Here is a 26,952-nt window from a genome sequence, read left to right as displayed (position 1 = left end):
GAAATTATTCTGAAGTGCTGATTTCTTGCTTTTTTAAATTCTTTTCTGATGATATAACCACAAATGTTTGTGCTGCTTGTGTTGAATATTTGTGTTTAAACCATAAAATAGATTTTTTTTTTATTCTTTTAGGATTCTTGGATGAATAGAAAATTGAAAGGGACAGCATTTACTGTCAATATAAATATTTTTATGAATGTACTGTTTACTCTGTTACTCTGTGTAAAGAAAGTAGTAACTGCCATTTAAGAACAAATCGTAGGTTTGCACCACGTACTGTATAAATAGCAACAAATACCTTGTTGTTTACACTAGGTGCAAATAGCTGTGGATACTATTCACACAAAGTGTAAATAGAAGTGATATGCTATTTGTAGGGCAAATTGCCTGAGCAGTAGTGGGTGGAGTTAGTGAAAATAACCTCTGCCAGCAAGCTTGAATATTTGTCCTTTAGTGCAAACCTTTTTTGTCATAATTAATTGTATTAATATACTCTAATTTATAATACAGTTTAATTTGTTATTATTGTGATTTATCATTATATGATACTTTTTTTCATCTTGCCTTGTTACTTCAAGTCCTGCGTCATAGGAAACAACAAAGAGGCATAGAAAACCTCCAAACGTTGAAGTGTTTGTGTGTGTGTTTGGGGTGCTGCGGTGGGAAGCATTAATGAGGCTCTCAAGGACAAAACACACCCCTGCTCCTCCAGGTCTCCCCGTGTGACCCCGGCCCACTCCCACCTCCACCTCAGGCGGCATGCCTGTGAGAGCCAGAGTCCCTCTGGTGTCCAGGAGCTCTGAATGGCTCTAGAGGCGATCGTGACGTCTGGGCCAGGCTGACTCACGCTGAGGAGGCAGACTCTTGACTTTATATCCCCTTATCTCTCTGTTTCTCTTCCTCTCTCCATCTATTTTTACTTTTCTCTGTGTATCTGTATCTCCTGATCTATTTTACCTGGTGGCTTGAGTCAGAGTTCCTAGCAGGGGAGCACACAGAACCACGGATATGGGTTTCATGGAAAGGTGAAATTGCATTTTCTATCAGCTTTAGTGATGTTGGTACATAGCAATGAGGAATCCACAGTGGGTGATTAGAGATTGAGCCGCAACACTGAGTGATTCATACTCTGAGCAGGAGAGACGCTCTGAATGTTCACATCAGCTCATGAGAGGTGTGGATGAATAGGTACTTATGTGTGTTGTGTGTGTGTGTTTCTGCTTTTGTAGGATGTTACTGGTGCGTGTGTTTGGTCAGTGAGTGAACTTTTCCTTCACCTGATGATTAAATATTCCCTCATGTAGCACACACATAGAGCCAACACTTAGAACAAGACCACACTGTGTGTGTGTTCATGTGTGTGTTTGCGTTTGAGATGGCGATCTGGGTTTGGTGCGGAGGAGTTATGGGTGCAGGGGATGAGGGGGTGGAACACAGTGGAGCTCTGTACCTATCCAAACACACACACAGTACATCTCAGTACAAAATGAGGACATGCTACAGACTTTTTGTTTTTTAAAAAGCTAATTATAATTTAAAAAAGGCACAGTCTTGTGACTTAAAATAATAGTTTACCCAACAATGACAAAGTTGTCATCATTTACTCAGCCTCGTGTCATTCCAGACCTGTATATGTTTGTCGTTGAACTCAAAAGAAGATATTTCAAAGAATTTTAAAGAACCCAACAGTTGGTCCCCACTGACTCTCCAGACTAGGGAAAGAAATACTATGGAAGTCAACTGCTGTTGATAACCAGCAATCTTGAAAATATCTCCTTTCATGTTCAAAAGAAAGTCATACAGGTTTGGATTGACATGATGGTGAGAAGACGATGTGTGTGTGTGTGTATCTATTTTTTATTTTATTTTTTTAAATGTAGTTGTAATAATTACAAGACCAATACAACTATTTAATTTTTTTTAAGTAATATACAGATTTTTTTTATATACTTTTAGATACATACACTGGACAATATTGACATGCAGACATTTTCTCTTTATTTTTACATGTACTGTAAACTACTTTTGCTGTCATTTGATGCTCATTTAATATTATATACAATATCAAAAGTAATAACACTAATAACTAACTACAACATCCATCTGTTTCCTTACTGTACTGTAACGTTGGGATGTGTATGTCATTGATTTAAATATAGTGCATGTTACTAACACCAGCAAGGTCTGAATGATCAGGCCTACAATTTGAGTCATGTAATACATAATTTCTTACTGTTACAGCAATATAGTTTCTGCTATTTGACTAACATTGACATAACTATTTTACTTAAACCCCCAGACATCCCTAAAGAAACATTTTGTCAGATTTCTCTAACTTCCTGGGAAATCTTTTACACTAGAGAGCTCGTAAACCCACACACATCTTTTGCCTTTCATAGTTGTATTCCTCTAGTGCACTGTCATACAAAAAATTCTCAGCTAAAATTTCAGCTGTCTCTCTCTCTCTCTCTCTCTCTCTCTCTCTCTCTCTCTCTATCCGTCTCTCTCTCTCTCTCTATCTGTCTCTCTCTATCTCTATCTTTCTCTCTCTCTTTCTTTCCCTTTCCAACCCCTCTCTTCCTCTCTCATTCTATCCATCAGTGTATTTAAATAGCATCAGAATGGCCCATTAAATGCTCTTTTAATTATTCTTTCTGCCTGTCTTTGACCTTGACACACATTATCTCCTTCAGTAAATTGTGACGTGTGATTCACTCCAAACAGCTGATGAAAAATGGCATAAGTCTCAGCCCGGGCCTCCATCATCCTGTGAAACGCAGATGACGAAGCACAACACGCTGACAGAATCTGCACGAGTGGGTGTTATTTGAACACACACAGAAATAGTGATTCCCAGATTGCCAATGTTGTCCGTTGTTGATAGCCAGGACCGTGTAGAATAGCTGTAACCTCCAGAGACTCCTCCAGCCCTCCATCTTGTGCCTAGACTCTCTCTGTCTATCTGTGTGCTTGTCTCAGTCGTCCTCTCTCTTTTTAAACGTTCTCTTTAACCTGGCCAAGTGAGCCACTTTCACTGTTTACCCCCCACTGGTTTCCCTGAAGAGGAATATCTCACAGACGGGTGCATATGATACACACTCACACACACACACACACACACACACACACACACACACACACACACATCTCCTGTACCATTTCTCATTACTGACATTGTTGCTGCAGGTTCAAAACTGTGCCAGGCATAGTTGTTGTGACCTGTACACACATACATAGTGAAAGAACCAGCAAAGTTACCTGCTGGGCAGGAGGAAGTGTGTATGATTATGAGATGTCATCGTCCTGTGTGTTCGTGTTTGCCCTTAGCCATCACACACAATCTTTTAAATATGTCTGAATCCTCACTCACCTCGTTTCCTGACAACATTTTAAAGCTTTTCTTAGAATTTCATGAAATCTATCTATCTATCTATCTATCTATCTATCTATCTATCTATCTATCTATCTATCTATCTATCTATCTATCTATCTATCTATCTATCTATCTATCTATCTATCTATCTATCTATCTATCTATACTGCTTTGTTGATCTAACTGCATTTACATGTCTGTCCTCATTTAGTGTTTTATCGGTAGCGCCTCTGTCACTTAGAGTGCAATTTTGTTTCCTCTGCGGTACCACATTGTCACCCTCGCCTCTGTGTGTAAGTGCCTGTGTAATGTGTTTGTGTGCGTCTGTGCAATTTACACAGACACCCTGATGAATATGTAATGTGTGAAAGAGCATGTAAACACATGCTGAGAGGGTCCCTGCATGTGAAATGGACAAAAATTATTCAGGGTTATAAGGATTCACCCTCCGTGCAGTTGTGTGTGCAAGTGTGTCACAAATATAGGTTCATTAAAATATTTTGAGATGCTCAGTGTTGCGGAAAATGCAAGCAGGTGGGCAGACGTGACAAGTATGTGTTGTTTTGTGTGTGTGTCAGGGTGACTTGTGTCTCCTCATCGAGCACATGTCTCATCCTGACACCTGTTTGCTCCTAAACTGTTTTGGGTTGCCACGGCTCCTCTAGGGAGTCTGTTCTCTACCAAAGCAGTTAACCACCACAGGAATGTGGAGAACTCCCTCTCCTTTTAGCATGCAGTTCTTTACCCCTCTTTTTCCTGTTTTCTCTAATTCATTTTGTTATCTTTTTACTGTTTCTTTTAATGTGGAAAGTGCACAGCATAGCATGTGTGCATAGTGGAGGGCAACAACAATTACTTTTGCCCTTTGGGTCCAATTAACACCCCACAGCTTGACCCAGACTTTTATCCCATATGTATCAAAGCCAAATGCACACACACATGCACAGTTTCAAGATGAGGTGACTCTTGCTTGTGGTCTGTGCTAAATTATTTTATAGAATAAACAAGCTAAGAAAGTACTAAATAAAAAAAATAAGATGAACAAGCTGACTCTCAGACAACCTTACCCTGAAATATAGATGGATTGATGTTTTGATAGATGATAAATAGTTGATCGGGTGGATAAATGGATGAATAGATGGATAGATGACTAAATATGGATGGACGGATAGATGGATGGATGACAGATGGATGCATTTTGATAGATAAATGGATGGAAAATGGATGAATGGATGTATCAACACATGATTAAATAGATGGATTTATGGATGGAGTGATAGGTAGATAAATGGATAAATAGATATATTGGCAGATGACTAAATTGATAAATGGAAGAATAAATAGATGACTACACAGACATTTAGATGAATGGGTATATTGACAGATGACTAGATAGATGGATGGATGGATGGATGGATACAGTATTATGAAAAAAATAAATGGATGGATACAGTAGATGCCGAAATAGGAAGTATGGATGGATAGATAGATAGATAGATAGATAGATAGATAAATAGATTGCATTAACAGATAAATGGATAGATAAATAGCATTGACAGATGACTAAATAGATGGCCGGATGGAATGATGAATAGATAAATGGATGAATGGATGTATTCATATATGGCTAAACATGTTGAAGCCAGATGGATGAATGCACAGGAAGGATAAACCAATAGGTGGGTGGATGGAGGGATGAAGTTGTACTGAAGTGAAGAGAGAGTTGCCCCTTCAGCCTGTCAGCTGGTGAGCTTAGCACAGTACAAACTGGGTTTATACCCAATAACCCCTTCAGAACCTTCACACACACACACACACACACACAGTGTTTTTAGTGATGCATGTTTGTGCAGTCAAGTCATTTTTTCAGAACAAGCTACCTCTCACAATCACACCTCTATATCTGAGCGGGTTCTGTGTAAATGTGAGCAGTTGTGCTATTCATTCCCTCTCACACAGCCCCACATTGGTGCTTTCGGTTTAAATGCATTCAGCTTTGTTTCTTGGTGTTGTTTGGATATTTATTTCTACATTGCACATGCTGTGGCCTGCGTGTCAGAACCCTCCCTAATAACCAGTCCCATTCAAATCAACACCTTTCAGTGTTTCTAATCTGACATATTCTAATGAGACTGAACTCTGTGACACAGAATGCCACGAAAGACCTGTATGTTGGCTTGCAGTGTTTGCTTAATAAGTCTTAATGCACATAAAATAAACAGATAGCTATTTAAGAGATGACAGGGGTTCATGACTGGGTGCAATGATCAAATGGCGCTGCGGTTAAACCGTGCCTGGAAATGTGGCCGGTCATTCCTGGAATGTGTGTTTGGTCTCTGAGCTTTAAGCCGCGCTGCATCCATAAAGGCTTTAAATAAAGTTTATTCGAAATGTGCCACCATGAACCATAAAGGCAAACAGGAAGATCAAGAACCATCTGTCTTTATCGCTTGCTTTAATGCACCCTATGTTTGTGTTATTCAGCCAATGAAATGATATAGCCCAGCTTGATTTATTAAGTGCATAGCAGTATGCGTCTATCATTTGATCAGTCTGAGTGTGTGTTTGTGTGTGTGTGTGTGTGTGTGTGTGTGTGTGTGTGTGTGTGTGTGTGTGTGTGTGTCGTAACGTGGCAGGTGTATTTTCGTCATGATTGACAGGGTAATCAGGATGGATTAGGGCTAAAGTGAGTACAAATGTGATGGAAAACGTTTTTAGTTACACACTAAGCCCTCTGTTGTTTAATCTAACCCTCCTGCCCTCCACTCACACACACACACACACACACACACACACATATGTACAGATGGAAGGAGCGAGAGGGGTTATTCAAAAGGCCGCTTCAGTTTGCCCTTAGTGTTAGTGACATCGAATCAACTTACTTGTTTGCTTTGGAAAGGCTTTGCCGTGTTTAAATGTGTGTGCAGCTGCAAATAGCCCACCTCACTATCTAAGCAACACGCACTGTGCCAATGTGTGTGGAAACATTTTTAAAAAGCATTCCTTGAGCTCATGAATTCAGCTGATGGTAAAAGTCTACACAGAATGATGCTGCTGAGTAGGAGTAGTACACCGTTTGATGATTATATTATGAAACTAGTCTGGTTGTGCTGGAATGGAGGTGGCCAGCAACCAAATCCATTCAAATCCCTGCACTTAATGGAGATGGAGCATCGTTTTCTCTCCCCCCCCTCCCTCCCTCCTGCCTCCTCCTCCTCTCCTCCTCTTCTGTGTTTCTTTTTTATACACTAACACATGCATTTATTTATTTTTTTTGTCATAGTGGGGATTTTCCATTGACTTTTATTATTTTTGTTCTTTTTATATATATTTTTTTATCCCCCAACCCTAACCCTGAAACTCACATGTTTTTACATTTTCATTTAGATTTGTTTAGTCTGTCTGTTTGTACTGCACATGCAAAAGACAGTAATGTTATTAAGATGTTATTAATATTTTTTTGCGTGATGAATTTCAAGAAAACATTGTTTAAATTATTTGGTATTGGAAAAAAAACTGATTAATATTAAGCTAATACATTAATATTTAATTATTTGGAACTTATTTGGCAAATTGGAACTTAAAGGACTAGTTAACCAAAATTCCCTCCAACTATTTTTGCATGAACTCTGTAAAGATTGAGATGCATGGGATATTACAGGGCTCTTACATTCTCTAGAAAAGTCTTTAAAGCATGTAACACTGTACTTCAGTACTACAGATTTCTAGACCAAAGCACATCCAAGAGTCCCTCTTTTAACCCTCTCCAGATTTCTGTAATGCCAGCTGGGATTTGGGCACCACCAAGATTGGCGCAAGGCCTAATCTTCTAAAAGGCAAATGTCATGTTATACTGAATGTGTGACAGCATCACTCTTATTTCTTTGACCTTTGAAGTTAGATATACTGATGCACCGAGAAGCATTTGTCTAAAATATTGCTACTTTTTGCTTGAAAAGTCAAGCTCTTTTGAGGCTCTGTTTTGCTCTAGTGGAGCACTGAAGGATAGAGATGGGCTTGATAGCTATCAGTAAAGTGTGTTCCTGTCACAAGAGTTTATAAGGTTCTAGATGTGAAAATTCAGATCAGCCCACTGAAAACTGGGCTGGGTATGATCAGTTTATTAATTTACAGAAATGATTTTGCCTTCAAAGGTTAGGGTTAGGTTGGGGTTATCAAAAAAATGAAAAGTGTGTGTGTGTGTGTGTGTGTGTGTGTGTGTGTGTGTGTGTATAATGACATGTGTATGACACAGGTATAACAAGGAGAACGTGACTTAAGATGACATTACCTCAAAAAAAGCTCACAGAGTGAGTATTTTTGAAAACCTAAAAACAGCTTTAATTTCCTGTTAGGTGTAGGGTTAGTGTAGGACAATAGCACATACAGTTTGTACAGTATAAAAACCATTACGCCTATGGAGAGTCCCCACAATTTACAAAAACAGACGTGTGTGTGTGTCTGTCTGTTAACCATAAAAACATATTGTGAAGATTCTTGTTTCCCAACCATTAGTGTGTGGACAAAAAAAGCTTTTCAAAAAGTAATATAATATAATTATAAATAAAACAAATAAGCTAAATAATAAAATAAATTGAATTTCCTTGTCAGTAAATATACTGTACTGTCCTATCCCTTTTCTTTTCAAGACCTACAACCTCACACACACACACACACACACACACTATGTAATCACTCGTCATCTTCGCTTTACTCTCTTGTTGTATCAGGATTCAGTAGTAATCAGCTTTGTGTGTCTGTGTTGCTCTGTATTCGTGTGTGTCCATCACAACTGTGCTGCTTTTCTGACTTCATACATCAGTTTCAACACAACACTATTCTTTTTACTCCTCACAACTCAGAAGGCTAGCATAATTTGTTAATGGCTATTTAATGATGGTTTTCATGCTTTTTTTCTGTTAATGACCTGCTTTCAAAGTGTGTGTGATGATGTGCATGAATAAGAGAATATTGTCACGTGTCATTCTCCTCCTCCTCCATCTGAATTTCAGTGCATGCGTTTAGTAAAGCAGCCTGCTGAGTGTGTGAGTGTTTGTGCTTTGTATATATTCTGCTTGAACACATACACACTTATTTGATGATGCAGTGCATCAACCTCAGGTGTCAGAGAGCTGATTGACCTACTGTGTGTGTGTGTGTGTGTGTGTGTGTGTGTGTGTGTGTGTGTGTGTGTGTGTGTGTGTGTGTGTGTGTGTGTGTGTGTGTGTGTGTGTGTGTGTGTGAAGCATTAGGTAATTGTGTGTGGGTGTTTGAAAGAACGCCAGAATCACATAAAGCATTGTGCCTTTTAGCAGCCTTTAGAGCAACAAAATAAACCGCACTCAACTTCATAACAGAAACGTCATTGTAGCAAAAATATAGCATACAGTCTTCATTCGTGCACCCATCATGAAATACACATTTTGTGTGTGTGTGTGTGTGTGTGTGTGTGTGCACTTTATACCCTTGGTGCAAAGTGGCTTAAGTGGTTATTCTGCGAAACATAACCATTGTTTTTGGATTGTTATGGCTGAGTACGATGCCTAGTGGCACTTTTACTGATTTCCACAGATACGCATATTCCTGCTCTGTAGGTCTTCTCTGAGATTCAATATCAGTCAAAAGAGGCTGCACTGACGCCAGTTCACTAGCATTTTGCCTTCTGCCTCATTCTCTTGATATGAATAACCATTGTTCTACCCTAGTTTACTACTGAATGTAATTTCTTGCAGGTTAATTGACCCCTCTGTTGGTTTTCTGGATAATTTCCCCCCGTGATCTGTAGTTCATAATGCCCACATTTGATTCAGCAGTCCCCTGGCATCCTCTCCCTGATCTCACGGACGCTCTCTTATCACTGAGACGTGTGAAGCACAGCCCAATCTCTTCCCCCATGGAAAATATGGCACTGTTTTTGAAAGCAATGTCGATGTCAATGAGAGAGCAAAAGAGAGAGAAAAGAGAGGCTGTGCAGGTTGATGTTTAGTTATGCTAATGCATACCATCAGCCAGCCGTCTCCTTCGGTGCGAGTTTGCTATCTGCTGTGATTTGACTTCACCTGCATAATTCTGAATTTATAATGACATTCTGTGGTGTTGTAAAGCTCAGAGACAGGAGACCTGGACAGATCGTGCTCTTCACAAACCTCCATAATCTATACAGCATCTGTTAGCATAATCAGAACTGGATGTCTCACTGCATCAGGCTTGCTCTTTTATGTATTAACTTGGGCTGTTTTTAGCATAAAAAAGTGATTTTTATTCATTTGAAATAGTTTTCTGGCATGACGCTTTACATTTAAAATACATACACTACAAATTTAAAATGACTCAATTATTTTTTTGTTTTTTTTTCCATGCATTAAAACATAAAAGCATACATTTTAACCATTCTGTATTAAAACATAAACACATACATTTTAACCCTATTAAAATGTGTACTACTCCTTCAAAATTTTTAGGTTACTAGGATACATTTTTTTTAGAGAAGCATCTTGTTCTTACCAACTCTGCATTTATCAAAAATAATAACATACTTGACGACAATGTTAAAATGTTTTTTTTTTTTGGAGGAATAGATCCTCTGTGGCAGAGTAAATCACTTTTGCTAATGCCAATACATGTTGCCATGCTGCTGTGAATGTGATGAATACTGCTGCTGCATATCATAACATACATGAAATAATCCTGCATATATAGCATACATTAAATTATCCCTCAGCAGACAGGTGGAGCTGGGGAAGGTGGAGGGCAAGTGCTGGAAAGACAACTCTGTATTAAAAATAACAACAACTAGATAACTCAACGTATGATGCAGCTTACGTCACACGCTCTTATTTGCCTCCCTCGGGGACGTGGACGCGGCCGTTTGCCTGAAGTCGGCTATTTAGCTTATAATTTGAAAACTTGAAATATTTTTTGTTACAAAATCAGGGTTAGTGAACATGGATTAAAGTGAAACAGCAGATGTTGCAAAGCTATGAGACAGAGCAAATGTCTTCTCATCCCAGCTGAGTTGAAGGCACGCATGTCCCCTCACAAGCACACACTCATACGCAGCCTGAGCAAACACACCCATCTCCACTGGTGATGCCAGCGGCCCTCAGAAAACCTATTAGGCAGAGAGCATCCAGTCAGCCGTTCACACTACTCATCATGTTCCATGGGGCTGTGTCTCCAAACCAGACAGAGCATCACTTTAGTGGAAAAACAACAGAAGACCCATCACTCTAGAGCCCAGCCAGAAAATTATAGATTCATCTGAACATACAACGCCAGTGGCTAATAATGTCACACACACAACTTCTGCAGCTTCCATTTGCTAGATTGAATCTGAAACCGTTGGCAGACGTTGTATTTTCACTGACATGTCTTTATTGTGTCTGATAGTAAATATTACTGTGGCACTCTGGAGCTGATTTTATCTTCACTTTCACCACTTATGACCACTTATCTTCAATTTGGCTGGAATAAAAGTGCTGAAGTCAGACGAACCTTTCAGAGTTTGGAATGACAAGTGGTATCAGAAAACTAAAAATAATAAGACAGAAAGAGACTGAACAACTTGGCAAACTTTTTGTGTTCTTTGTATAATTTATAGGCCTTTGATAATTCTAATGGTTTATCTCTGGCTGATTTAAAAAAAAAAATTATTTAATTTTTTTTATGAGGAGTTAAACTGGAACTGGAAACATTTGCATTCTCAATTAAAATTTGTGTCACTCATATGTGATGTATTATGTTATATTAATATTAACTTATATTAACTTGTTTGTTTATAAACACATTAATTAGGTCTATTATTTTCCTTTTTTTACTTTTAGTTACGATACAAATTTTTAAAAATAATAGCATTTTTGTGGAGTCGTCGATGAAAATAAGTGTGGAATTGTTTTAATTAAATGTAAGCATTTAAAAGTAAATTAATTAATAATAATAATATAACCTAATGTAGTTTTAGAATTTTTTTTTTTGTGATTTTGTCAGTACCTGAAGGACTGCTATATTCTCTTGACCTGTGGAGGGTGCTCTGCGCAGAAGTTGAATGTCTTGTTTCAGCAGAGTATTTTTGGAGCGCTTGACAATCTGCCCTGCTGTTTTTGCATTTGTTTGTTTGCGTGTGTGAGCAAGAGTGACAGAAATACACGCATGTAACTATATGAGCGACTTTCAGCAGGGTATCCATGCACTGATTGATGCGGTCTCATGGGGAGACGTGGATAGAAGACGTGAAACAAGACACGCGCAACACAGCACAGAAGATCGCTAACGTCGCTAACAGCCCTGTCCTTGATCCGCTGCCACTCCTTCAGCTGTGTGTCCAGACGACAGGGTGACCTCAGGGCTCTTTTCAGATCTTTAACTAAGACAAATAGGAGCTCAATGAATCTCCACTGTTCCATGATGTCAACTTGACCAATAAGGATTTTGTCCCTCTGCTCGGGAAGGCCCTGTAGATTTCTGTACTTTTGCCCCACTTTCTGTACTTTTGTAACTTTCTTCCCCCCGGAAAATTCACATTATTGTGCTGTGCTATGCTATATATAGTATGTGTGTGTGTGCTCACGTTTACTTAGTGGTGACATTACACAGATGTAATGTTTTTTGCACTGAACAGATTATTCTGTTGTCGTGCACAATAGGACAAATAGTACAAATTTGTTCCCAAAATATGGTTATGTAGGTACGCACACATACAAACACGTATACGAATATCAAATGAATGTATTGTACACTTTACAACAGGCAACGCATAAAGGTAATCAATAAATGTACTATGTTATGACAACGCAGCTCTGCTCAGCAAGTGATGGTTGAGTCAACTGAACGACGTCCATATAGCTGAGCCCTGCGTTAAAGAGCCCAAACGGCTGACAATATCAACGATAAAGTCATTAGTGGAACAGCAGTTTTTAATCAAAATTTGCGTTGTAGCGTTTAACCAGTCATAGTTGTAGCATTGCGTTGGGTGGGGAGGGTTTACAGTGTGTTTGGGCAGCAGAGACAGATGTGTGTTTGTGCTCTGTGGTCAGGGAGTGGTGTTTGGAGAAGGAGGCACAGGATCAATGGGGCCTGTGTGCGTGTGTAAAGCGCTCTAGTGTATGTCTGTCCTTGTGAGATGAGTGTTTGATAGGCAAGTCTAGAGATTATGGAGTTTATTAGGCTGGTGGTGCACAAAATCATATTTAGGAGCTACTATTTTTATGTATTTATTATTATTATGAATCGGATAAAGTTAATAAAGTTCCATATATAACTTGACTGTATTTAACTGTAAAAAAACAAAAAAAAGTAAAAAAGCATTCAGGATTTCCATCAATTCTGGGCATTGTTGATGAATATCTCCCCCTAGTGGAGGTCAGCAGCACTGCTCTAATCCCCAGAGATGACACAAAAACGATGAACTGCAATCATACATGTACATTACAGTTCAAACGTTAAGGGTTCAGTAAGGGTTTCTTTTTCCTGGAATTAAATGAATATTTTCATTTGGCAATGACGCATTAAATTGATGCAAAGAAACAAAGGAGTAAATGCTGTTCTTTTGAAAACATTTTGAATAGTTTCTGAAGTTCAGCTTTGCATCAAAGCTTTGCACTGCGTTACATTTGAACATATAATAGCATACAAAACGGTTCTTTTAATGGAAGTATTGCTGTCATATTATTGTTTTACTGTACTTTCGATTCAATCCAACACTGGTGAACATAAGAGACTTTAAAACCGCTTACCAACCCGTTACATTTATCCATTTATAATACTGCTTCAAGTGACAAATCAGTTGTCTGAGAAAACTTTTAGCTTTTTTATGAATATAAAATGGAGAAAATGTGGTTTTAAAAGATGGATCATGTAATATGTTAGATGAACATTTAAAGAAGTAAAAGAACTTTTCTTCTCTCTTTAGGAATGAAGCGTCCGCTGAGTCCTGCTGAGGACGGGTCACTGATTGAACAGACTGGGCATGAGGGCGTCTCCTCTGAAGGGGTGGAGTTTACCAGACAGGACGCTCCACCGATAAACTCTCGTCCGAAGCGGGAGCGCAAACACAGGTCGTACACACTCTGTGAAGTGTGCAACATTCAGCTGAACTCCGCAGCACAAGCACAGATACACTACAATGGCAAAACACACCAGAAAAGACTCAAACACATAAACAACAGCAGCGCAGGTATGATATGTGTGTCTTTCTCTGGTGTTCCTGTCATAACCGGAGCTCAAAAACCAGAGCTTCGTGCTTAACATTATCCACCCAAATAGGTCATGTTCCTGGATCAGCATCCTGGAAGTGCCTATCTGGCAACCAAACGGTGACCTCACCGTTTCTAGCTACTGATTTGTTTCTAGAAAGTGGTTCCAGGACCAGTAAATGATGTGTATCTGGGAACATGATTTATTAGGGTGAATCCCACTGTGTACTGTATGTTCTTGTGCATGTTGCTTAACATGATTTACCTAAGCAGGGCAGCATTCCTATCAACCAATCAGATTTTAGATGTAGAGATGCACTTGGGTCAACAACATTTTTACTAGCCATTCATTTGATTCATCTGATTTCAAGGGTTTGAGCACAAACATCAAACATCAAAAATGCTAACTCAAATGACAGACATATTTTAATATGTAAAGACCAAACTGTTTCTCTTAAGCTGACACTGACACTACCTATTATTAAGGTACTGTTAGATACCTTAACAAACCTGAAGGAAATGTTTAAACCCAAGACTGTTAATCAAAACATTTGATTTATTTTTTTATGTTATGCTATTTAAAGTGACCCCTATTATGGGTTATAAAATGCTTATGATTTTAGTTTAGGGAGTCCCAAACAACAGCTTGACATGCATGCAAAAAAAAAAAATTTTTCCTAATATGCATTTATTTAGATTTTATTTGTTCAACGAATCCTAAACAATTTGTTCAACGATTCATTTCTCCAAACCCCTCCGGCGATCGGTCGTTTTTATTTAAAACAGTGTTTGTGAACGTTTAATGTTACAAAAGCAGCAGCTAGTGGTAAAGAATGAATTGCCGTTTTCATTCAGACCAAAGGGAAAAGATCGATATTCTAATATTCAATTTTGAGCATGAAATGGCTCAATGTTTTCAATGTTTTAGAGCCAATTCTTTCTTTTCAGAGACAATAACTTTATACATGGTGCACTTTCAGATTTAAAACTTTGCAGGATGTTTTATTCATTTAGAGCTGTGTTATAAACTGCATTTAGTAATTTTCAAACAACCATAGTAATATGTAATAAATTTATATTATTATTTTTATATATATATATATATATATATATATATATATATATATATATATATATATATATATATATATATATATATATTACTTTACATTATATATTAAATTTTTTATTTCATTAAATTTTAGATTTTTAGATTTATTTATTCTTAATTTAGAATTTAGTTTTTTATTTGCCTTTTTTATTATGTTTTATTTTATTTTACCCTTAGGAATTGGGTTTCCCCTATGATTGTGATAGCAATGTTGCTTCAGGACCAACAAAGTACGTTGATCCAGGAACATGTTCGACTTGGCTAAATCATGTCATGCTGTTTATGTCCAAACCTTTAACACACAATATTTACAAAATTCTGTGTGTTGATTTTTGAGATTTTTTTTTCCTCCTATTATTAGCACTAAATGTGTAGAAACAATTTCTACATAAATCTGTATCTTTGCCGGTGCCACAGGATGTATTAACTTTGTGTTATTGACAAATTCATATCTCTATGACATGTAAACAGCTTTAAAAACCTTAACGGCCATCTTCATGTTGTCAGCTGGGGGTCTGACATACATCTTCATGTAATTCATACCCTTAGACCTCATTGTGTCCATCTGCAGTTAATATGTGATTTTGACTCGACTCGCTTTTATGTTTCCATGGTGATGCAGCTTTAAAACCCAGCTGATAGGTCAGGAAGGAGCATGTGAGAGGCCCGTGAGATGCTGATTGTTGTAGTTACGGTGGTAAAGACGGGGCTGTAAGTCTAGATGTGGGTCTGGACATAATTGCAGGAGAGAAAGTAAGGCAGCTGGTGGCAGCTTTGTGTCGTGCAGCGTTATTTCCCCAGAAAATGGGCGGAGTCGGACGCAATCATGTGATTAGAGGTGGAATTTGTCATATTATTTGAACAACAGTACAATAATCCAGCAACACATTTGTCCTCGCAAACAGAAACAGATCTCTCCGTAAACCTGCACAGACAGCAAGTGCATGCAAATGCCACACACTCGAAACCCAGGCCTGCAAACATAATTTCCCTTCTCTTGTAATGCAAATGTGAAATTAAAGCTAACTTCCATGCTGTTGATTCTTACACATAAAGACACACACATGCACGGCCAATCATATGAGCAGCAGTCAGACCCACTTCAGGTGCAGGCTCTCATACAAATAGACCATAATTACATAGCAACCGAACATGTTCACCATGGAAATGCTCGACGTGGCGACGCCCCCTTCAGCAACGGGGTACAGGCACTCACGCTCTCCAGCCAGCTAGATTATGCAGTTTTTGTGTGCGAGCGTGTCAGGGTCTTGGCATGATTTTAAACGTTGAAGCTGTATGTCGTTTACGGGAAACTTCTGAAATGCCTGCCTATGTGTGAGCGTACGTGTTTGCATTCAAGCACTAAGACATAAAGGCTCATTGATTAGCCATTCTGCTAGTGTTCAACAGCATAATAGAAGTCAAATTAGACTGGACAACCTTTCCCATGAGCATACAGCAACGCCTCAAGCCTAACTGAAGCTACACACACACACACACACACACACACAACACATCTGCTTGCAAACACGGTCTCATAAACCCTGACTACCTCCTTCGGTATGTCCTTTATCGTTTTAAGTGGACGGAGTACACTTCCTTCATTTTTTCAGAATCTAAACATTTGGAACATATTGTTTGGAAATGATGAAAAAATACTTTAAATGCATTTGAAAAATATGAACAATGACTTTTTTTTGTTAAATAGTTTCTAACAAAGGCAAAACATTATTAAACAAATAATTATTCAGTAATTCACTCTTAAAAACTGTAGAGCTTTATCCAAATATGCAGCCTTTCCTCCTATTTGGTACACAAACAAAGAGAATGACCAAATTTAAAGGATGTAAAAACAGTAGATACGAGTACCCATTATTATAGGTGATATTCTGTACATCCAATAAATGCTCAAATATCCCATAAGGCCACAGGAGAGCAGTTGTGAATGTCATGTGACCTACCAGCATTAGTTGCATTGCTTTACTACTAAATGTAGTAAATCTGCATTTAATTTATACTAAACGCGCTATAAAATATACATTTTTAACAGTCGGATAGTAATTCATTATTACTCAAGAGTCATTTGAAAAAAAAAAACAAACCTGTGTGACTTGCAGCTTGTCTGTGACACTGCACGCAAACTGTTCTGTATTATACTTTAAGGTAATTGACTCAATTAACTCAAAACAATGTTGAACTTGTTAATAAACTCTAATACAATAAAATGGGTGTATTTTACGCATTCCATAACTGTATTATAATTTTATTATACATTTTAAAAGTCATTCTAAATTAACAGTTAAAACTGAATTGTAGATCGCCAGTGGTAAAATTGGAAATCAGTTTTAGAAGAATTAAATGCATGTGTGTGTGTGTGTGTGTGTGTGTGTGTGTGTGTGTGTGTGTGTGTTTCACTTTCATGTCAGTGGGGAAAGGCAAAAGCCTGGAAACTTGATTTACGGCGACACTCAACCACACACACACGCTAAGTAACAGTCTTATCACTGCTCACCTTCTGTTGACTCCTCCAGGCCCCTGTACTCAAACCCACATAATCAGCATGACTGCACACACACACACACACACAAATACACACATGCCATGAGGAGGCTAAGATGAATCTTGCAGGGATATCATATCTACCTTTTTATTTTGTTCCGTTTGAATAATTATAATCAGCCTGTTTTGGGATTGTTTGCATACATGAAGAATTGCTAGAAGACTCTGTATGTTTAAGTCCCTCTGAGCATCTGCTTTCGTCCACATTTGTTACTGGTCCACTCTTACTGACATAACGTTTTACTTCACCCCGTCTATTTCTCTTTAAAAACATATTTTTCCCTCTGCACTTTTCTCTTTATTTTCCCAGCTCTTCTCTCTAGTTCTTCATTTTACCTCGGTCTTATCTGTCCTACCCCTTATCTTAACACCCCCACCATCCCAATCCCCAGACAGGTGCATCATGGGTATGCTACGTAATGTGACTGCTGAAATTAGCAGTGTTCTCTCAGACTGCCCTGGACACACACATACACACTCAAACTGAATAGTAGTGCATGATAGATCTACTGTGTATTTGTGAGTAAAGATCAATCCGCCTCGATCTTAAGTAACAGCTGGAGAATTCCTGACATCTCAATCCTGCTTACTATCAGTTCCATTGTTTCAATCCTGCTCACCGTTGTGACTATATATGATAGATGTATATACTGGCCAGTGACCAATATTTGGTCAGAAATGTGGCAAATAAGTATAACTCATGTCATGTACTTCAGTTAATTGAATTATAACACTTTAGAGCCATAAGTGATGCTCACATTTCGGGCAAGAATGTGGTTCTTTTGACTTCATACAAATTAAACATGAAATATAATTTCAATAGTTTTATACAAATCATTATAAGGCTTTTGGTCTCATTAATCTATATTTTAATAAATGATCTATTAATCTAAGAGTAAATAGTTTTCACTGAGGGCAGAATCTCATTACATTATATTTTATATAACTTCAGTGCTGTATCAGAGCGCTGTCTTAGCATTTTTAACTAAATTGCCTAGCAACTTTTCTGATAGGTGAGTATTAAGTATTGTTATTCTTAATAGCAAATTATGTATTATATAAAGAATAATATTTAATAATAGTCATTAGAAGTGAGAAACCTTGTGTGTTAATTGAAAGAGACTGAAACAGGGTTGTAAAAAGAAAGTTGTTTGTTCGTCTTACAAATTGTTGTTGAAAGTAAAAAGATATCGCTTTCCTCAGCTGACATTCAGTGTAATGTTTTATTGTGAATATGAGATTGAGCTGAAGATCGAATGCTGTGCCACATGCAAGTAACTTTAAGCGATAGCTGGGAGTGGAACATTGACCGGAAGTAAGCTGATGCACTGCCATAGCAAAGAACATAAAAATCATGAAGCTAACGTGATGAAGAACGCAACACAATGCAACATTCAGTCATTTATTTAAATGAAATCGATGGATTATGAGGAAGATGTTTAGGCAATAATTATAATGTTCTCTTGACATCTCTTTTGTCTCAGTAGGTGCTGTTGCTAACAGCAGACATATATTTGTACAAACGAAAAAAATGATTAAAAAACGCTTAAATTTTAAAACATATAGAGTTGTAAACAGATGGAATTAAATGGTATCTACCGTAGAACGTAAAATCGAACTACCTAATCTGTCCTGTTGTAATGACTACAACAAACCAGCTGCTCTCCCGTAGTTGACAGTTAAGGTAGAACATCATAATCCATCCATAATAATAAAAATCCACCCAGTGTTTTTCCTGATAATGTGCTAGTTAGCCAGTTTCATGGCTGAAGTTTGGCTGAATATATATATATATATATATCCATGTGTGTGTGTGTGTGTGTGTGTGTGTGTGTGTGTGTGTGTGTGTGTGTGTGTGTGTTATAAGTTAATCATCCCGAGATGGCTGACACATCATCTTATCTGGAGCAGGCTAATAAGGCATCTACACATATCTATGGTCTGCTCGTCAATCAATGGAAGAGAGAGGCGGGGTCAGAAGAGCTTATCAGCATTTAAAGCAACTTGGACCAGAATGGCTTGATGAAAACAAAGCTGATTTTGACAGGGTGTTTTTTACACTACTTCTGAGAATTTTTTAATCAATTCATGTTATAGACTTTTCTTCAAGACCCTAAAGAATCAAATCAGCTTGTGTAAAAAGATGGCATCTTTAAACACCTTTAAAAATATTAAGTTGCATAATTTGAAATGCATTTGAAATATTTATTTTAAATGTAATATATCTTGATAAAAAAAAAAAAACTGAACAAAACAAAGTTTCTAATAATTGTGACCTTTAGCCAGGCACTTATCTTGAAACCTCTTCGAGAGTAGTATTGTGTATCGTAAAGCTCTTCAGATTAAGAGTGGCTGCTAAATAGCTAATTTATGTAAGTGTGCGTACAGTATTGTCATTAATACCAATGTTTGCTTTAGTGAACACTTGCTGGTATTTTTGGTCTAGTGCTTCATCTGTGTGTGTTGTGTAATTGTGTTTTGCATGTATACGCTGCTCCTCTGTTTGTCTTTCTCTGTCTTTCATGCTGTCCGTCTCTGGTCTCCTCTAATGCAGCGTGAGGTATTGGATTATAGCGACTGTGTGTGTGTGTGTGAGAGAGAGAGAGATTTATTAAGGGCTGAAATTTTCTGCATGAGTGTGTCTGCACAGCTGCGTTTTTCTGCCATTCCAATGTGCTCTCTCAATCTCTTTCTCTTTCTTCCTTTGACTTTCCCCTTTTATCACCATTTTTCATTCGATTATTCACAGCTTCTCTCTTTTCATCGTTTCACCCTATTACTCTTCACATAGTCTAATGTCACTTCTGTGAGAAGAAGATGGAAAAGTTCATGTCCAACAGATTCTCTTTTTTTTTTTTTAAGGTGATGTTATTTGTGGCCACAAGATAATAACACCAGAAAAAAATAAAATAATAAAGTCTTATTTTTCTTGTCTAACAAAATTGTCCGTATAGCTTCTGTTTGTTTCTTTATTCATTCTTTTAGACTGCGAAACAGAAATGCTAAATTAATGAAGTTATAAAGCACTTCTACTTTTAGCTGCAATTGGTCAAGTCGAACGGCTAGCCCTGCCCCAAACTCACACCATTGGTTGAGCCAATGTTGCAAGGTTGGGCCATTGCCAACAAACAGCAAAGCTTTTACACTTCTCAGAAATTCAACAAGAGATTAGTGTGCACAAAATGTACAGTAATTTGACGTCACAAAAATCACGCACGTCCGGTTAAATTTTGTCTCTGCAGTTTATTAAGATGTTAAACTAGAGTCAGACAAACGAATCACACACACACACACACACACACACACACACACACACACAGAGAAAGTGTACAGACTCAACCTGTGTGTGGATATTTCTCAGCGTAACACTTCACCGAAGGAACGTCACATCCAGTTCAGAGAGCGACACCGGGTCTATCATTGTTATTCATGTATTAATTTATGCACGGGGAGTGAACGAATGGGGCTGTAATATGCAGATGAGTTAGTGTTTCATGATGGAAATTTTCCGGTTGGCTGCTCCGGGTGGCTGCAGTTAATGATAAAGTATGGCAGAACGACAGGAACAGAGGATGAAATAGACCAAGAGAGAGAGCAAAAGAGTATTTATTACTAAAAACGATCCGATCCAGACACATATGGTGGCCACAGCGCTGGATCATCACAGAGGCGTTTACATCAGCGCCGTTAGTATCGTGGCCATTGTCATCAGCATCATCATCACCGTCATCATCGTCATCAGTGTATTAAACCACAAGGGCATAATATGTAGTGTCAGCAACTCTTCCTATGATTCTCTGAACCGACAGCGGACAAATCACTCCGCTCTATCACACATCGGTGTTCATCAGCGTGCTCAAGGTGGAGTTTGCGTGTGTGACGTTGAATTATTTTCCCAATTATACACGGCTGTTCTTATGTTGTAGCTGCGCAACAACTCTGTTCATGCCGATGAAGAGGAAGGACAGATAGAGGAATGTACTGGAGTCATGTCGTGAAGGCTAAGGGTTGCAAGCGTGTGCTTTGCTGGGCAGCGCTTGACTGAGCGAGTCTTTGCTTGGGGTGATGTCTGTAGCGTGTAATTAGGATTTCATCATTTCTCTCATTCAGGCGAAAAATGGCACAATCTGGATTTCCACACACACACACACACACACACACACACACACACACATACACACACCATGAGAAAAAAACAACAGCACACTTCTAGCCTTGCTCTCTGTTTCTGATGGCGTCTATCTCGCACATGCACACACACACAAACTCGTACTGTTATTCTCAGTGAGGTTAAACCCCATTGGCTGGTCAGGGGAATGGATGTCCTAATCCCTTTATCAGACCAAACAGATGCTGCCCCAGAACAAAGAGGGGTCCAGTGTGAGTGTGTGTGCGCGTATGTGACATTGAGCGCAGGTCACTGGAGTATATGTGTTTGACTCAGGCTAATGCGCTGCTGTGAAATATTCAGGTTTTACATTCTCAGCAAATCACTTCAGATTCATCGTGGCACCTATATTATGGGATGTTCGTTTGAACGCTGCAGGAAGGATTTGAATACCCAGGACCTCTCTGAATGCAAAATCTGTCATGTTTTATTTTAAATTATTGTCATTAGAAGACACAAAAAAGATTAGCATATCTCTGTTCTGTATTGTTTGCCTTGTTTGTTTGTTTATTGTGTGTGTGTGTGTGTGTGTGTGTGTGTGTGTGTTATTGCAATTGCAGCTGTTTTTTAATATTTAAAAATGAAACTTATTCCTACAATGTCAAATCTCAATTTACATTATCATTACATCAGTCTTCTGTGTCACATGATCCTTTAGAAATCATTCTATTTTGCTGATTTGGTGCTCAAGAAACTGTTCTTGAGCAACTGTTTAAACCGTTGTGTTGCTTACTAATTAATAATTACATTTTTGTGGAAAATGTAATACATTATGTTCTGAAAATAAAAAGTTCAAAAAGAATGTTAAATAGAAAGGTCAAAATAATAGCATTAATTATAAATCTTCATAGATTTATTATTATATAATATATTATAAAGTATATATAAAATATGTTTAATATGTTTTATAATTGTTTTATATTGAGTAATATACAATATAGCTACTATTTAATGCATTTAAATGATTTCAAAAACGTAATCAAAATATTTTGTTCATCAACTAGTAATATTGCTTATTGTCATAATATTGTCATTTTGAGTATATTTTGTGTATGCTGAGTTATACCTTTTACAAATATAGACCTACATGTAGTAATAGTAGTGTGTTAGAGTCGTGTTCAGTGTGTTGTTGTTTGTGTGTGTTGGTGACAGTAAGCATTTGTGTGTGTGTGTGTGTGTGTGTATGTGTGTGTGTGTGTGTGTGTCAGGGGGTGTTTGTGTCGTGTGTGTTTTTCTCTGTCAGCTCTTGTCAGTGTCAGATCTCTTCAGTGCTCTGATGGGCAGTGACAGCCCTGCACAGGAAATGATGTGCAGGAAGCAACCTCAAGCTCCATATGACACTATGTTGGCAGAGCAGCCTGTCTGTGTGCTTGCTGTGTGTGTGTGTTGCGTATATCTCCTCATCTAATCAAAGTGGGGTAATGTTGCTCATGACACTGACAAATCTCTTTCTCACTTTCTCTCTCTCATACACACAGTCTCTATCAGAAGTTAAAGGAGTAGCTCGCCGAAAAATTAAATTTCAGTCATTTACTCACTTTCATGCCATGCCAAACCTGTTTGACCTTGCTCTTTTTTAGAACACAAAAGGAGAAATTCTTAGAAATGAATGGCTTCTGTCGCGCTTGCAAGAGTCATTCCTTAGCTCGACCTTTACACTCAGTTTTTCCTCTGCTTTATTGACTTCTTTTTACTGCTTTTCCAGTCTTTCTCTCTCTCTCTCTTCCCCCCTTTCTCTTCCCAGGTGCTTAAGACTCCATTCTTTCCATTCTCTTTCCGTTCTCTGTGTCTAAATACACATATGTATTCGCTCTCTTTGTCGTCGCCCCATGCCCCTGTCATTATTCCATAGTGTCATGCAGCAGGAGCGCCAGCAGTGTGGGATGTTGTTTGCTTTAGGTTGTAAGCCGCTTTGTTCTTCGATTTTCCAGGTTATGTGTGTGAAAACTCTTTCTCTTATGCATATTTCTTTTGCTAGTGGCACTTGTCAAATTACGGTGCTCAAAATGTTCATTCACTTAAGTACAGCAAATGTTTTACATTCATAGGCTGGTATCTACACAAATCTCCATGTACAGTATGTTTCTTGTAGAAAATATTGATAAATTAAACTTTAATAGTCTTAAATATATAATATTTAATCATCTTAATCAAATAATCAAAAAAATGAAATGTTTGGTTCAAAAGCGAATAAAACGTTAAATTAAACATGAAATTTTGAAGTTTAAAAACATAATCTTTTCTTGTAAAACGCATCACAGTATTTTTTTTCATTTTTTTGTATAAATATAAATGGCCAATCGATAGTCACATAATGTAATTTTAGTCATATTTTTTATAATATACTTAAAATATTAAATAGATGAATTTATCTTTAAAAAAGCATGGATTCTTCAAACACTTATGTATCACAAGGTAGCATAATGATTAATACAAATATCGACTATTTATTTGTTGTTTAGCAATTAAACACAACAGCAATAGTCTTCTCTTCTGATGAACGGCAGACTAGCTTTATCATTCCCTAAGCGAAAGGAAATATTGTCATCCTTGAAAATCTCAAGCTGCCAGTTCCTCTCTCTTGACTTCATCAGCAGTTTTTCTGTTTGACAGCCCGCCTTACCATTCAGACGCACTTGGACCTGTGCAAGTGTGGAGGAGGCAGATGGACTAGCAGACTAGCATGACCAGACAGTGAGATGCTACCATGTGCTCGTACCAGCCATTTGGATTAAAAGGTGCCAGTAAATAATGAAAGGAGACAAGAAAACGAATGAAAACGAAATGAAAAGCTCACTGTACTATTTAAATATAGCCAGAAGCAGCCGTATGGTATGTGTGAGTTTGGCTTGTTCTGAGTGATGGGATTGATTGGCAGGCTGCTTTATTTACATCAGCCATGTTTTCAGCTGAAGGGATTTCTACTGAGCGCTACGCTAAGGTCATGAGATGGCTCTGAATGTCTGTCTGCAGCTGTAATAGACTCTTAACGCTACTGGAGGAGTAAATCGCTTCCTCCTCCACCTGCCCATCACCTCTTGTAATACGCCCTACTGCACTCTGGGATACTGAAGGCTTAAAGACTAATTGCTGAATTATTCAAATGATTCAAGAACAGTGTTGTCTTTTAAGGACTTTTGAAAAGTTCTCAATATTTTCTACTTTTTATTTTTTTTTTCAAGCAGTTGTGGGGTAACAGGTCTTGAGACACTATATAGTTTCCTTTTGACTGAATTAACTTTTTTTGTAATCATTTACTTACCCTAATGCTTTTTGTAGTTGTCTTTTAGCTTGACAGTCCATGGTCACTATAAGCTGTAGTACATAAATGCATATGAATCTATGTAAATAGATCTATGTAAAGAACCTAAAGATCTTTTGAATACATTATTATTATATTATTGTAGTTTATTCTACTTTATAGTTCTCTAAACCATTTTTTACATGGAATATTACACACTCTCAATAATTAAACAGAAATTAAATACCTTATTATATTAAATAATTGAATAATCGTGCATATCTAAGGTATATTTTTTAATGTACTTAAAATCATTACGCCTATGGAGAGTCACCAAGTCACAAAAACAAACGTGTGTGTGTGTCTGTTTGAGAGAGAGAGAGAGAGATGAGAGTGTTTTGAAACCACATGAGAGTGAGTAAATAATGAGAGAATTTTATTTTAAGCAAACTGTTTGTTTATCTAAACTGAGAGATGAGAATTCTATTTTGATGCTCTTAAAGAGGCTGAATCATTTATTGTATTATATAGTTCTCTTACTCAAGCACAGCACAGACAAAACCTAAACTGTGTGTGGATGGATGGATGGATGGATGGATGGCGGAAGTATTTTGGCAGGAAGAGGGCACAGCTGTCTCCGCTAATGTCTCAGTGTTCAGAGCTTCAGGCTGAGCAAACTGTAACACATACACACACATGCACACAGGACTGGAATACATCTGAACACCGTTTGAGCTATGTCTACAATATTACATAACATATGCTGAGCCAGACGACTCATGATCGCAGTACATACAATACCTGGAAGTGATGGAATTCATTCTTGGTTGATAATGTTATGTTAAAAAAAACGAAGATCACGCAGAAATGTACTAAACGTATATATAATTTTTCTTGTTATCTGACACATACAGTCTACTCTGCAGTGCTGAAACAACAAGTGGCCACTGCAACCCCCTGCTGAGGCACAGAGACCTCCGGGGGAAACTCTAGCTGGGTGAGGGAGAGGTGTTTATGGCACCGGTAGGGGGTCCTCAGGCTGGGATCCAGATACCCCAGAGCACTAGTGCAGATACAGTACTGTGCTGTAATAAGCGCCAGCCAAGACATTTATGGCCTGAAATATGGACACCAGAATGTCCTGTTCAGTTTCCGATCTCCCATAATCATTCACAGACTACGTTATCGACGCATATTCTGCTTGTTCGCTGTTCCTGACAAAAGTAGTGAGTCGTGCAGATTGGGAAGTTGACTTTTCCTGAAAGACGAAATGCGAGTTGTAGAATTTTGATTGGGGTTTCTGTCTGGAGTGGAGCTGAACACAAGTGCTTATAGAACCATTTAAGATGCCTGCGTCTGAAAGTGCCTGCTACTCTCTATACATCGTATAGCATGCAAAAAGATGCGACATTAGTCTGAAACGTCTGAATTAGAGGTATTTAAAAAAACTGTAGGCAAAAATATTCTGTAGTAAACATCTCACGAAGCGCCTTTTCAGTCCATGTGGATTCGTAAATTCTTGACAAACCCTGACAGCGGCAACATGATGAACGTACTGTCTCCTGATTTATTCATACTAAGCTCATGCGTACTTTAGGTAGATTGTTTTAATGAGTAAGGTATATATTGAATGTGTACCTACTCTGATAGTGACAATCGTATGGATGCAATTCATCTCTGCCGTGCTGTTATTGGTTTCAAGTTAATGCTCTGGCTTCTTTGGGAAATATCTTTGTTCATGAAGAAAAATCTAACTGAAGGCCCTTCAAATCAAGGACGATAACCGTACCTAAAAAAGTTAAAAAGAACAGGGAAGTCCACAGCACTGCTAAAAAAGTGAAATCAGAAACGTTATCTGGATCATATAAGGGATCATTAGCTAAAGGGCTGACTGTGGCCACAAGTTGTGTTTAACTATTGGTAACGTCGCAACTTGCAACCATAGTTGCTTTGGGGAAACACGTGTTGAACGATCATTAGCTGCCAATCAGAATCCACCAAACTTTAAAGAGCTGCAGCATTTACATAACATTATTGTGAGTTGGTATAGTTCTTGGGATAACACTTTATTTTAAGGTGTCCTTAAAAAAATCCTGAAACCTAATCCTAACCATATGTGACCCTGGACCACAAAACCAGTCATAAGGGTCAGGTTTTTAAATTTAAATTTTTAATTTTAAATTTTTAAATTTTTTAAAAAAAATCACTCAGTATTTAAATCTGTAATATCACTCTAACAAGGACACAATACCGTAAAGTGTAGCCATTCTTGGCCGAAATTGTTTTTTTCCGTTTAAACAAAACAAGATT

At 37.9% G+C, this 26,952-nt stretch overlaps 1 protein-coding gene across 3 annotated transcripts in view; it reads left to right on the top strand.

Annotated features, from left to right (window-relative positions):
* Nucleotides 1-26,952, top strand: part of znf385c (zinc finger protein 385C) — a 76,472-nt gene that overhangs the window by 9,113 nt on the left and 40,407 nt on the right. For all 3 annotated transcript variants that reach the window (XM_043235762.1, XM_043235760.1, XM_043235761.1), the window contains exon 2: nt 13,281-13,544. In XM_043235762.1, the coding sequence (XP_043091697.1) occupies nt 13,281-13,544 (264 nt within the window). The remainder of the gene's footprint in view (nt 1-13,280; nt 13,545-26,952) is intronic.

The sequence above is a fragment of the Puntigrus tetrazona genome, chromosome 3, assembly GCF_018831695.1.
Source record: "Puntigrus tetrazona isolate hp1 chromosome 3, ASM1883169v1, whole genome shotgun sequence".
In the NCBI taxonomy this organism is placed as follows: domain Eukaryota; kingdom Metazoa; phylum Chordata; class Actinopteri; order Cypriniformes; family Cyprinidae; genus Puntigrus; species Puntigrus tetrazona.
The sequence above is the reverse complement of the archived record's forward strand: the minus strand, read 5'-3'. Positions and strand labels throughout refer to the sequence as shown.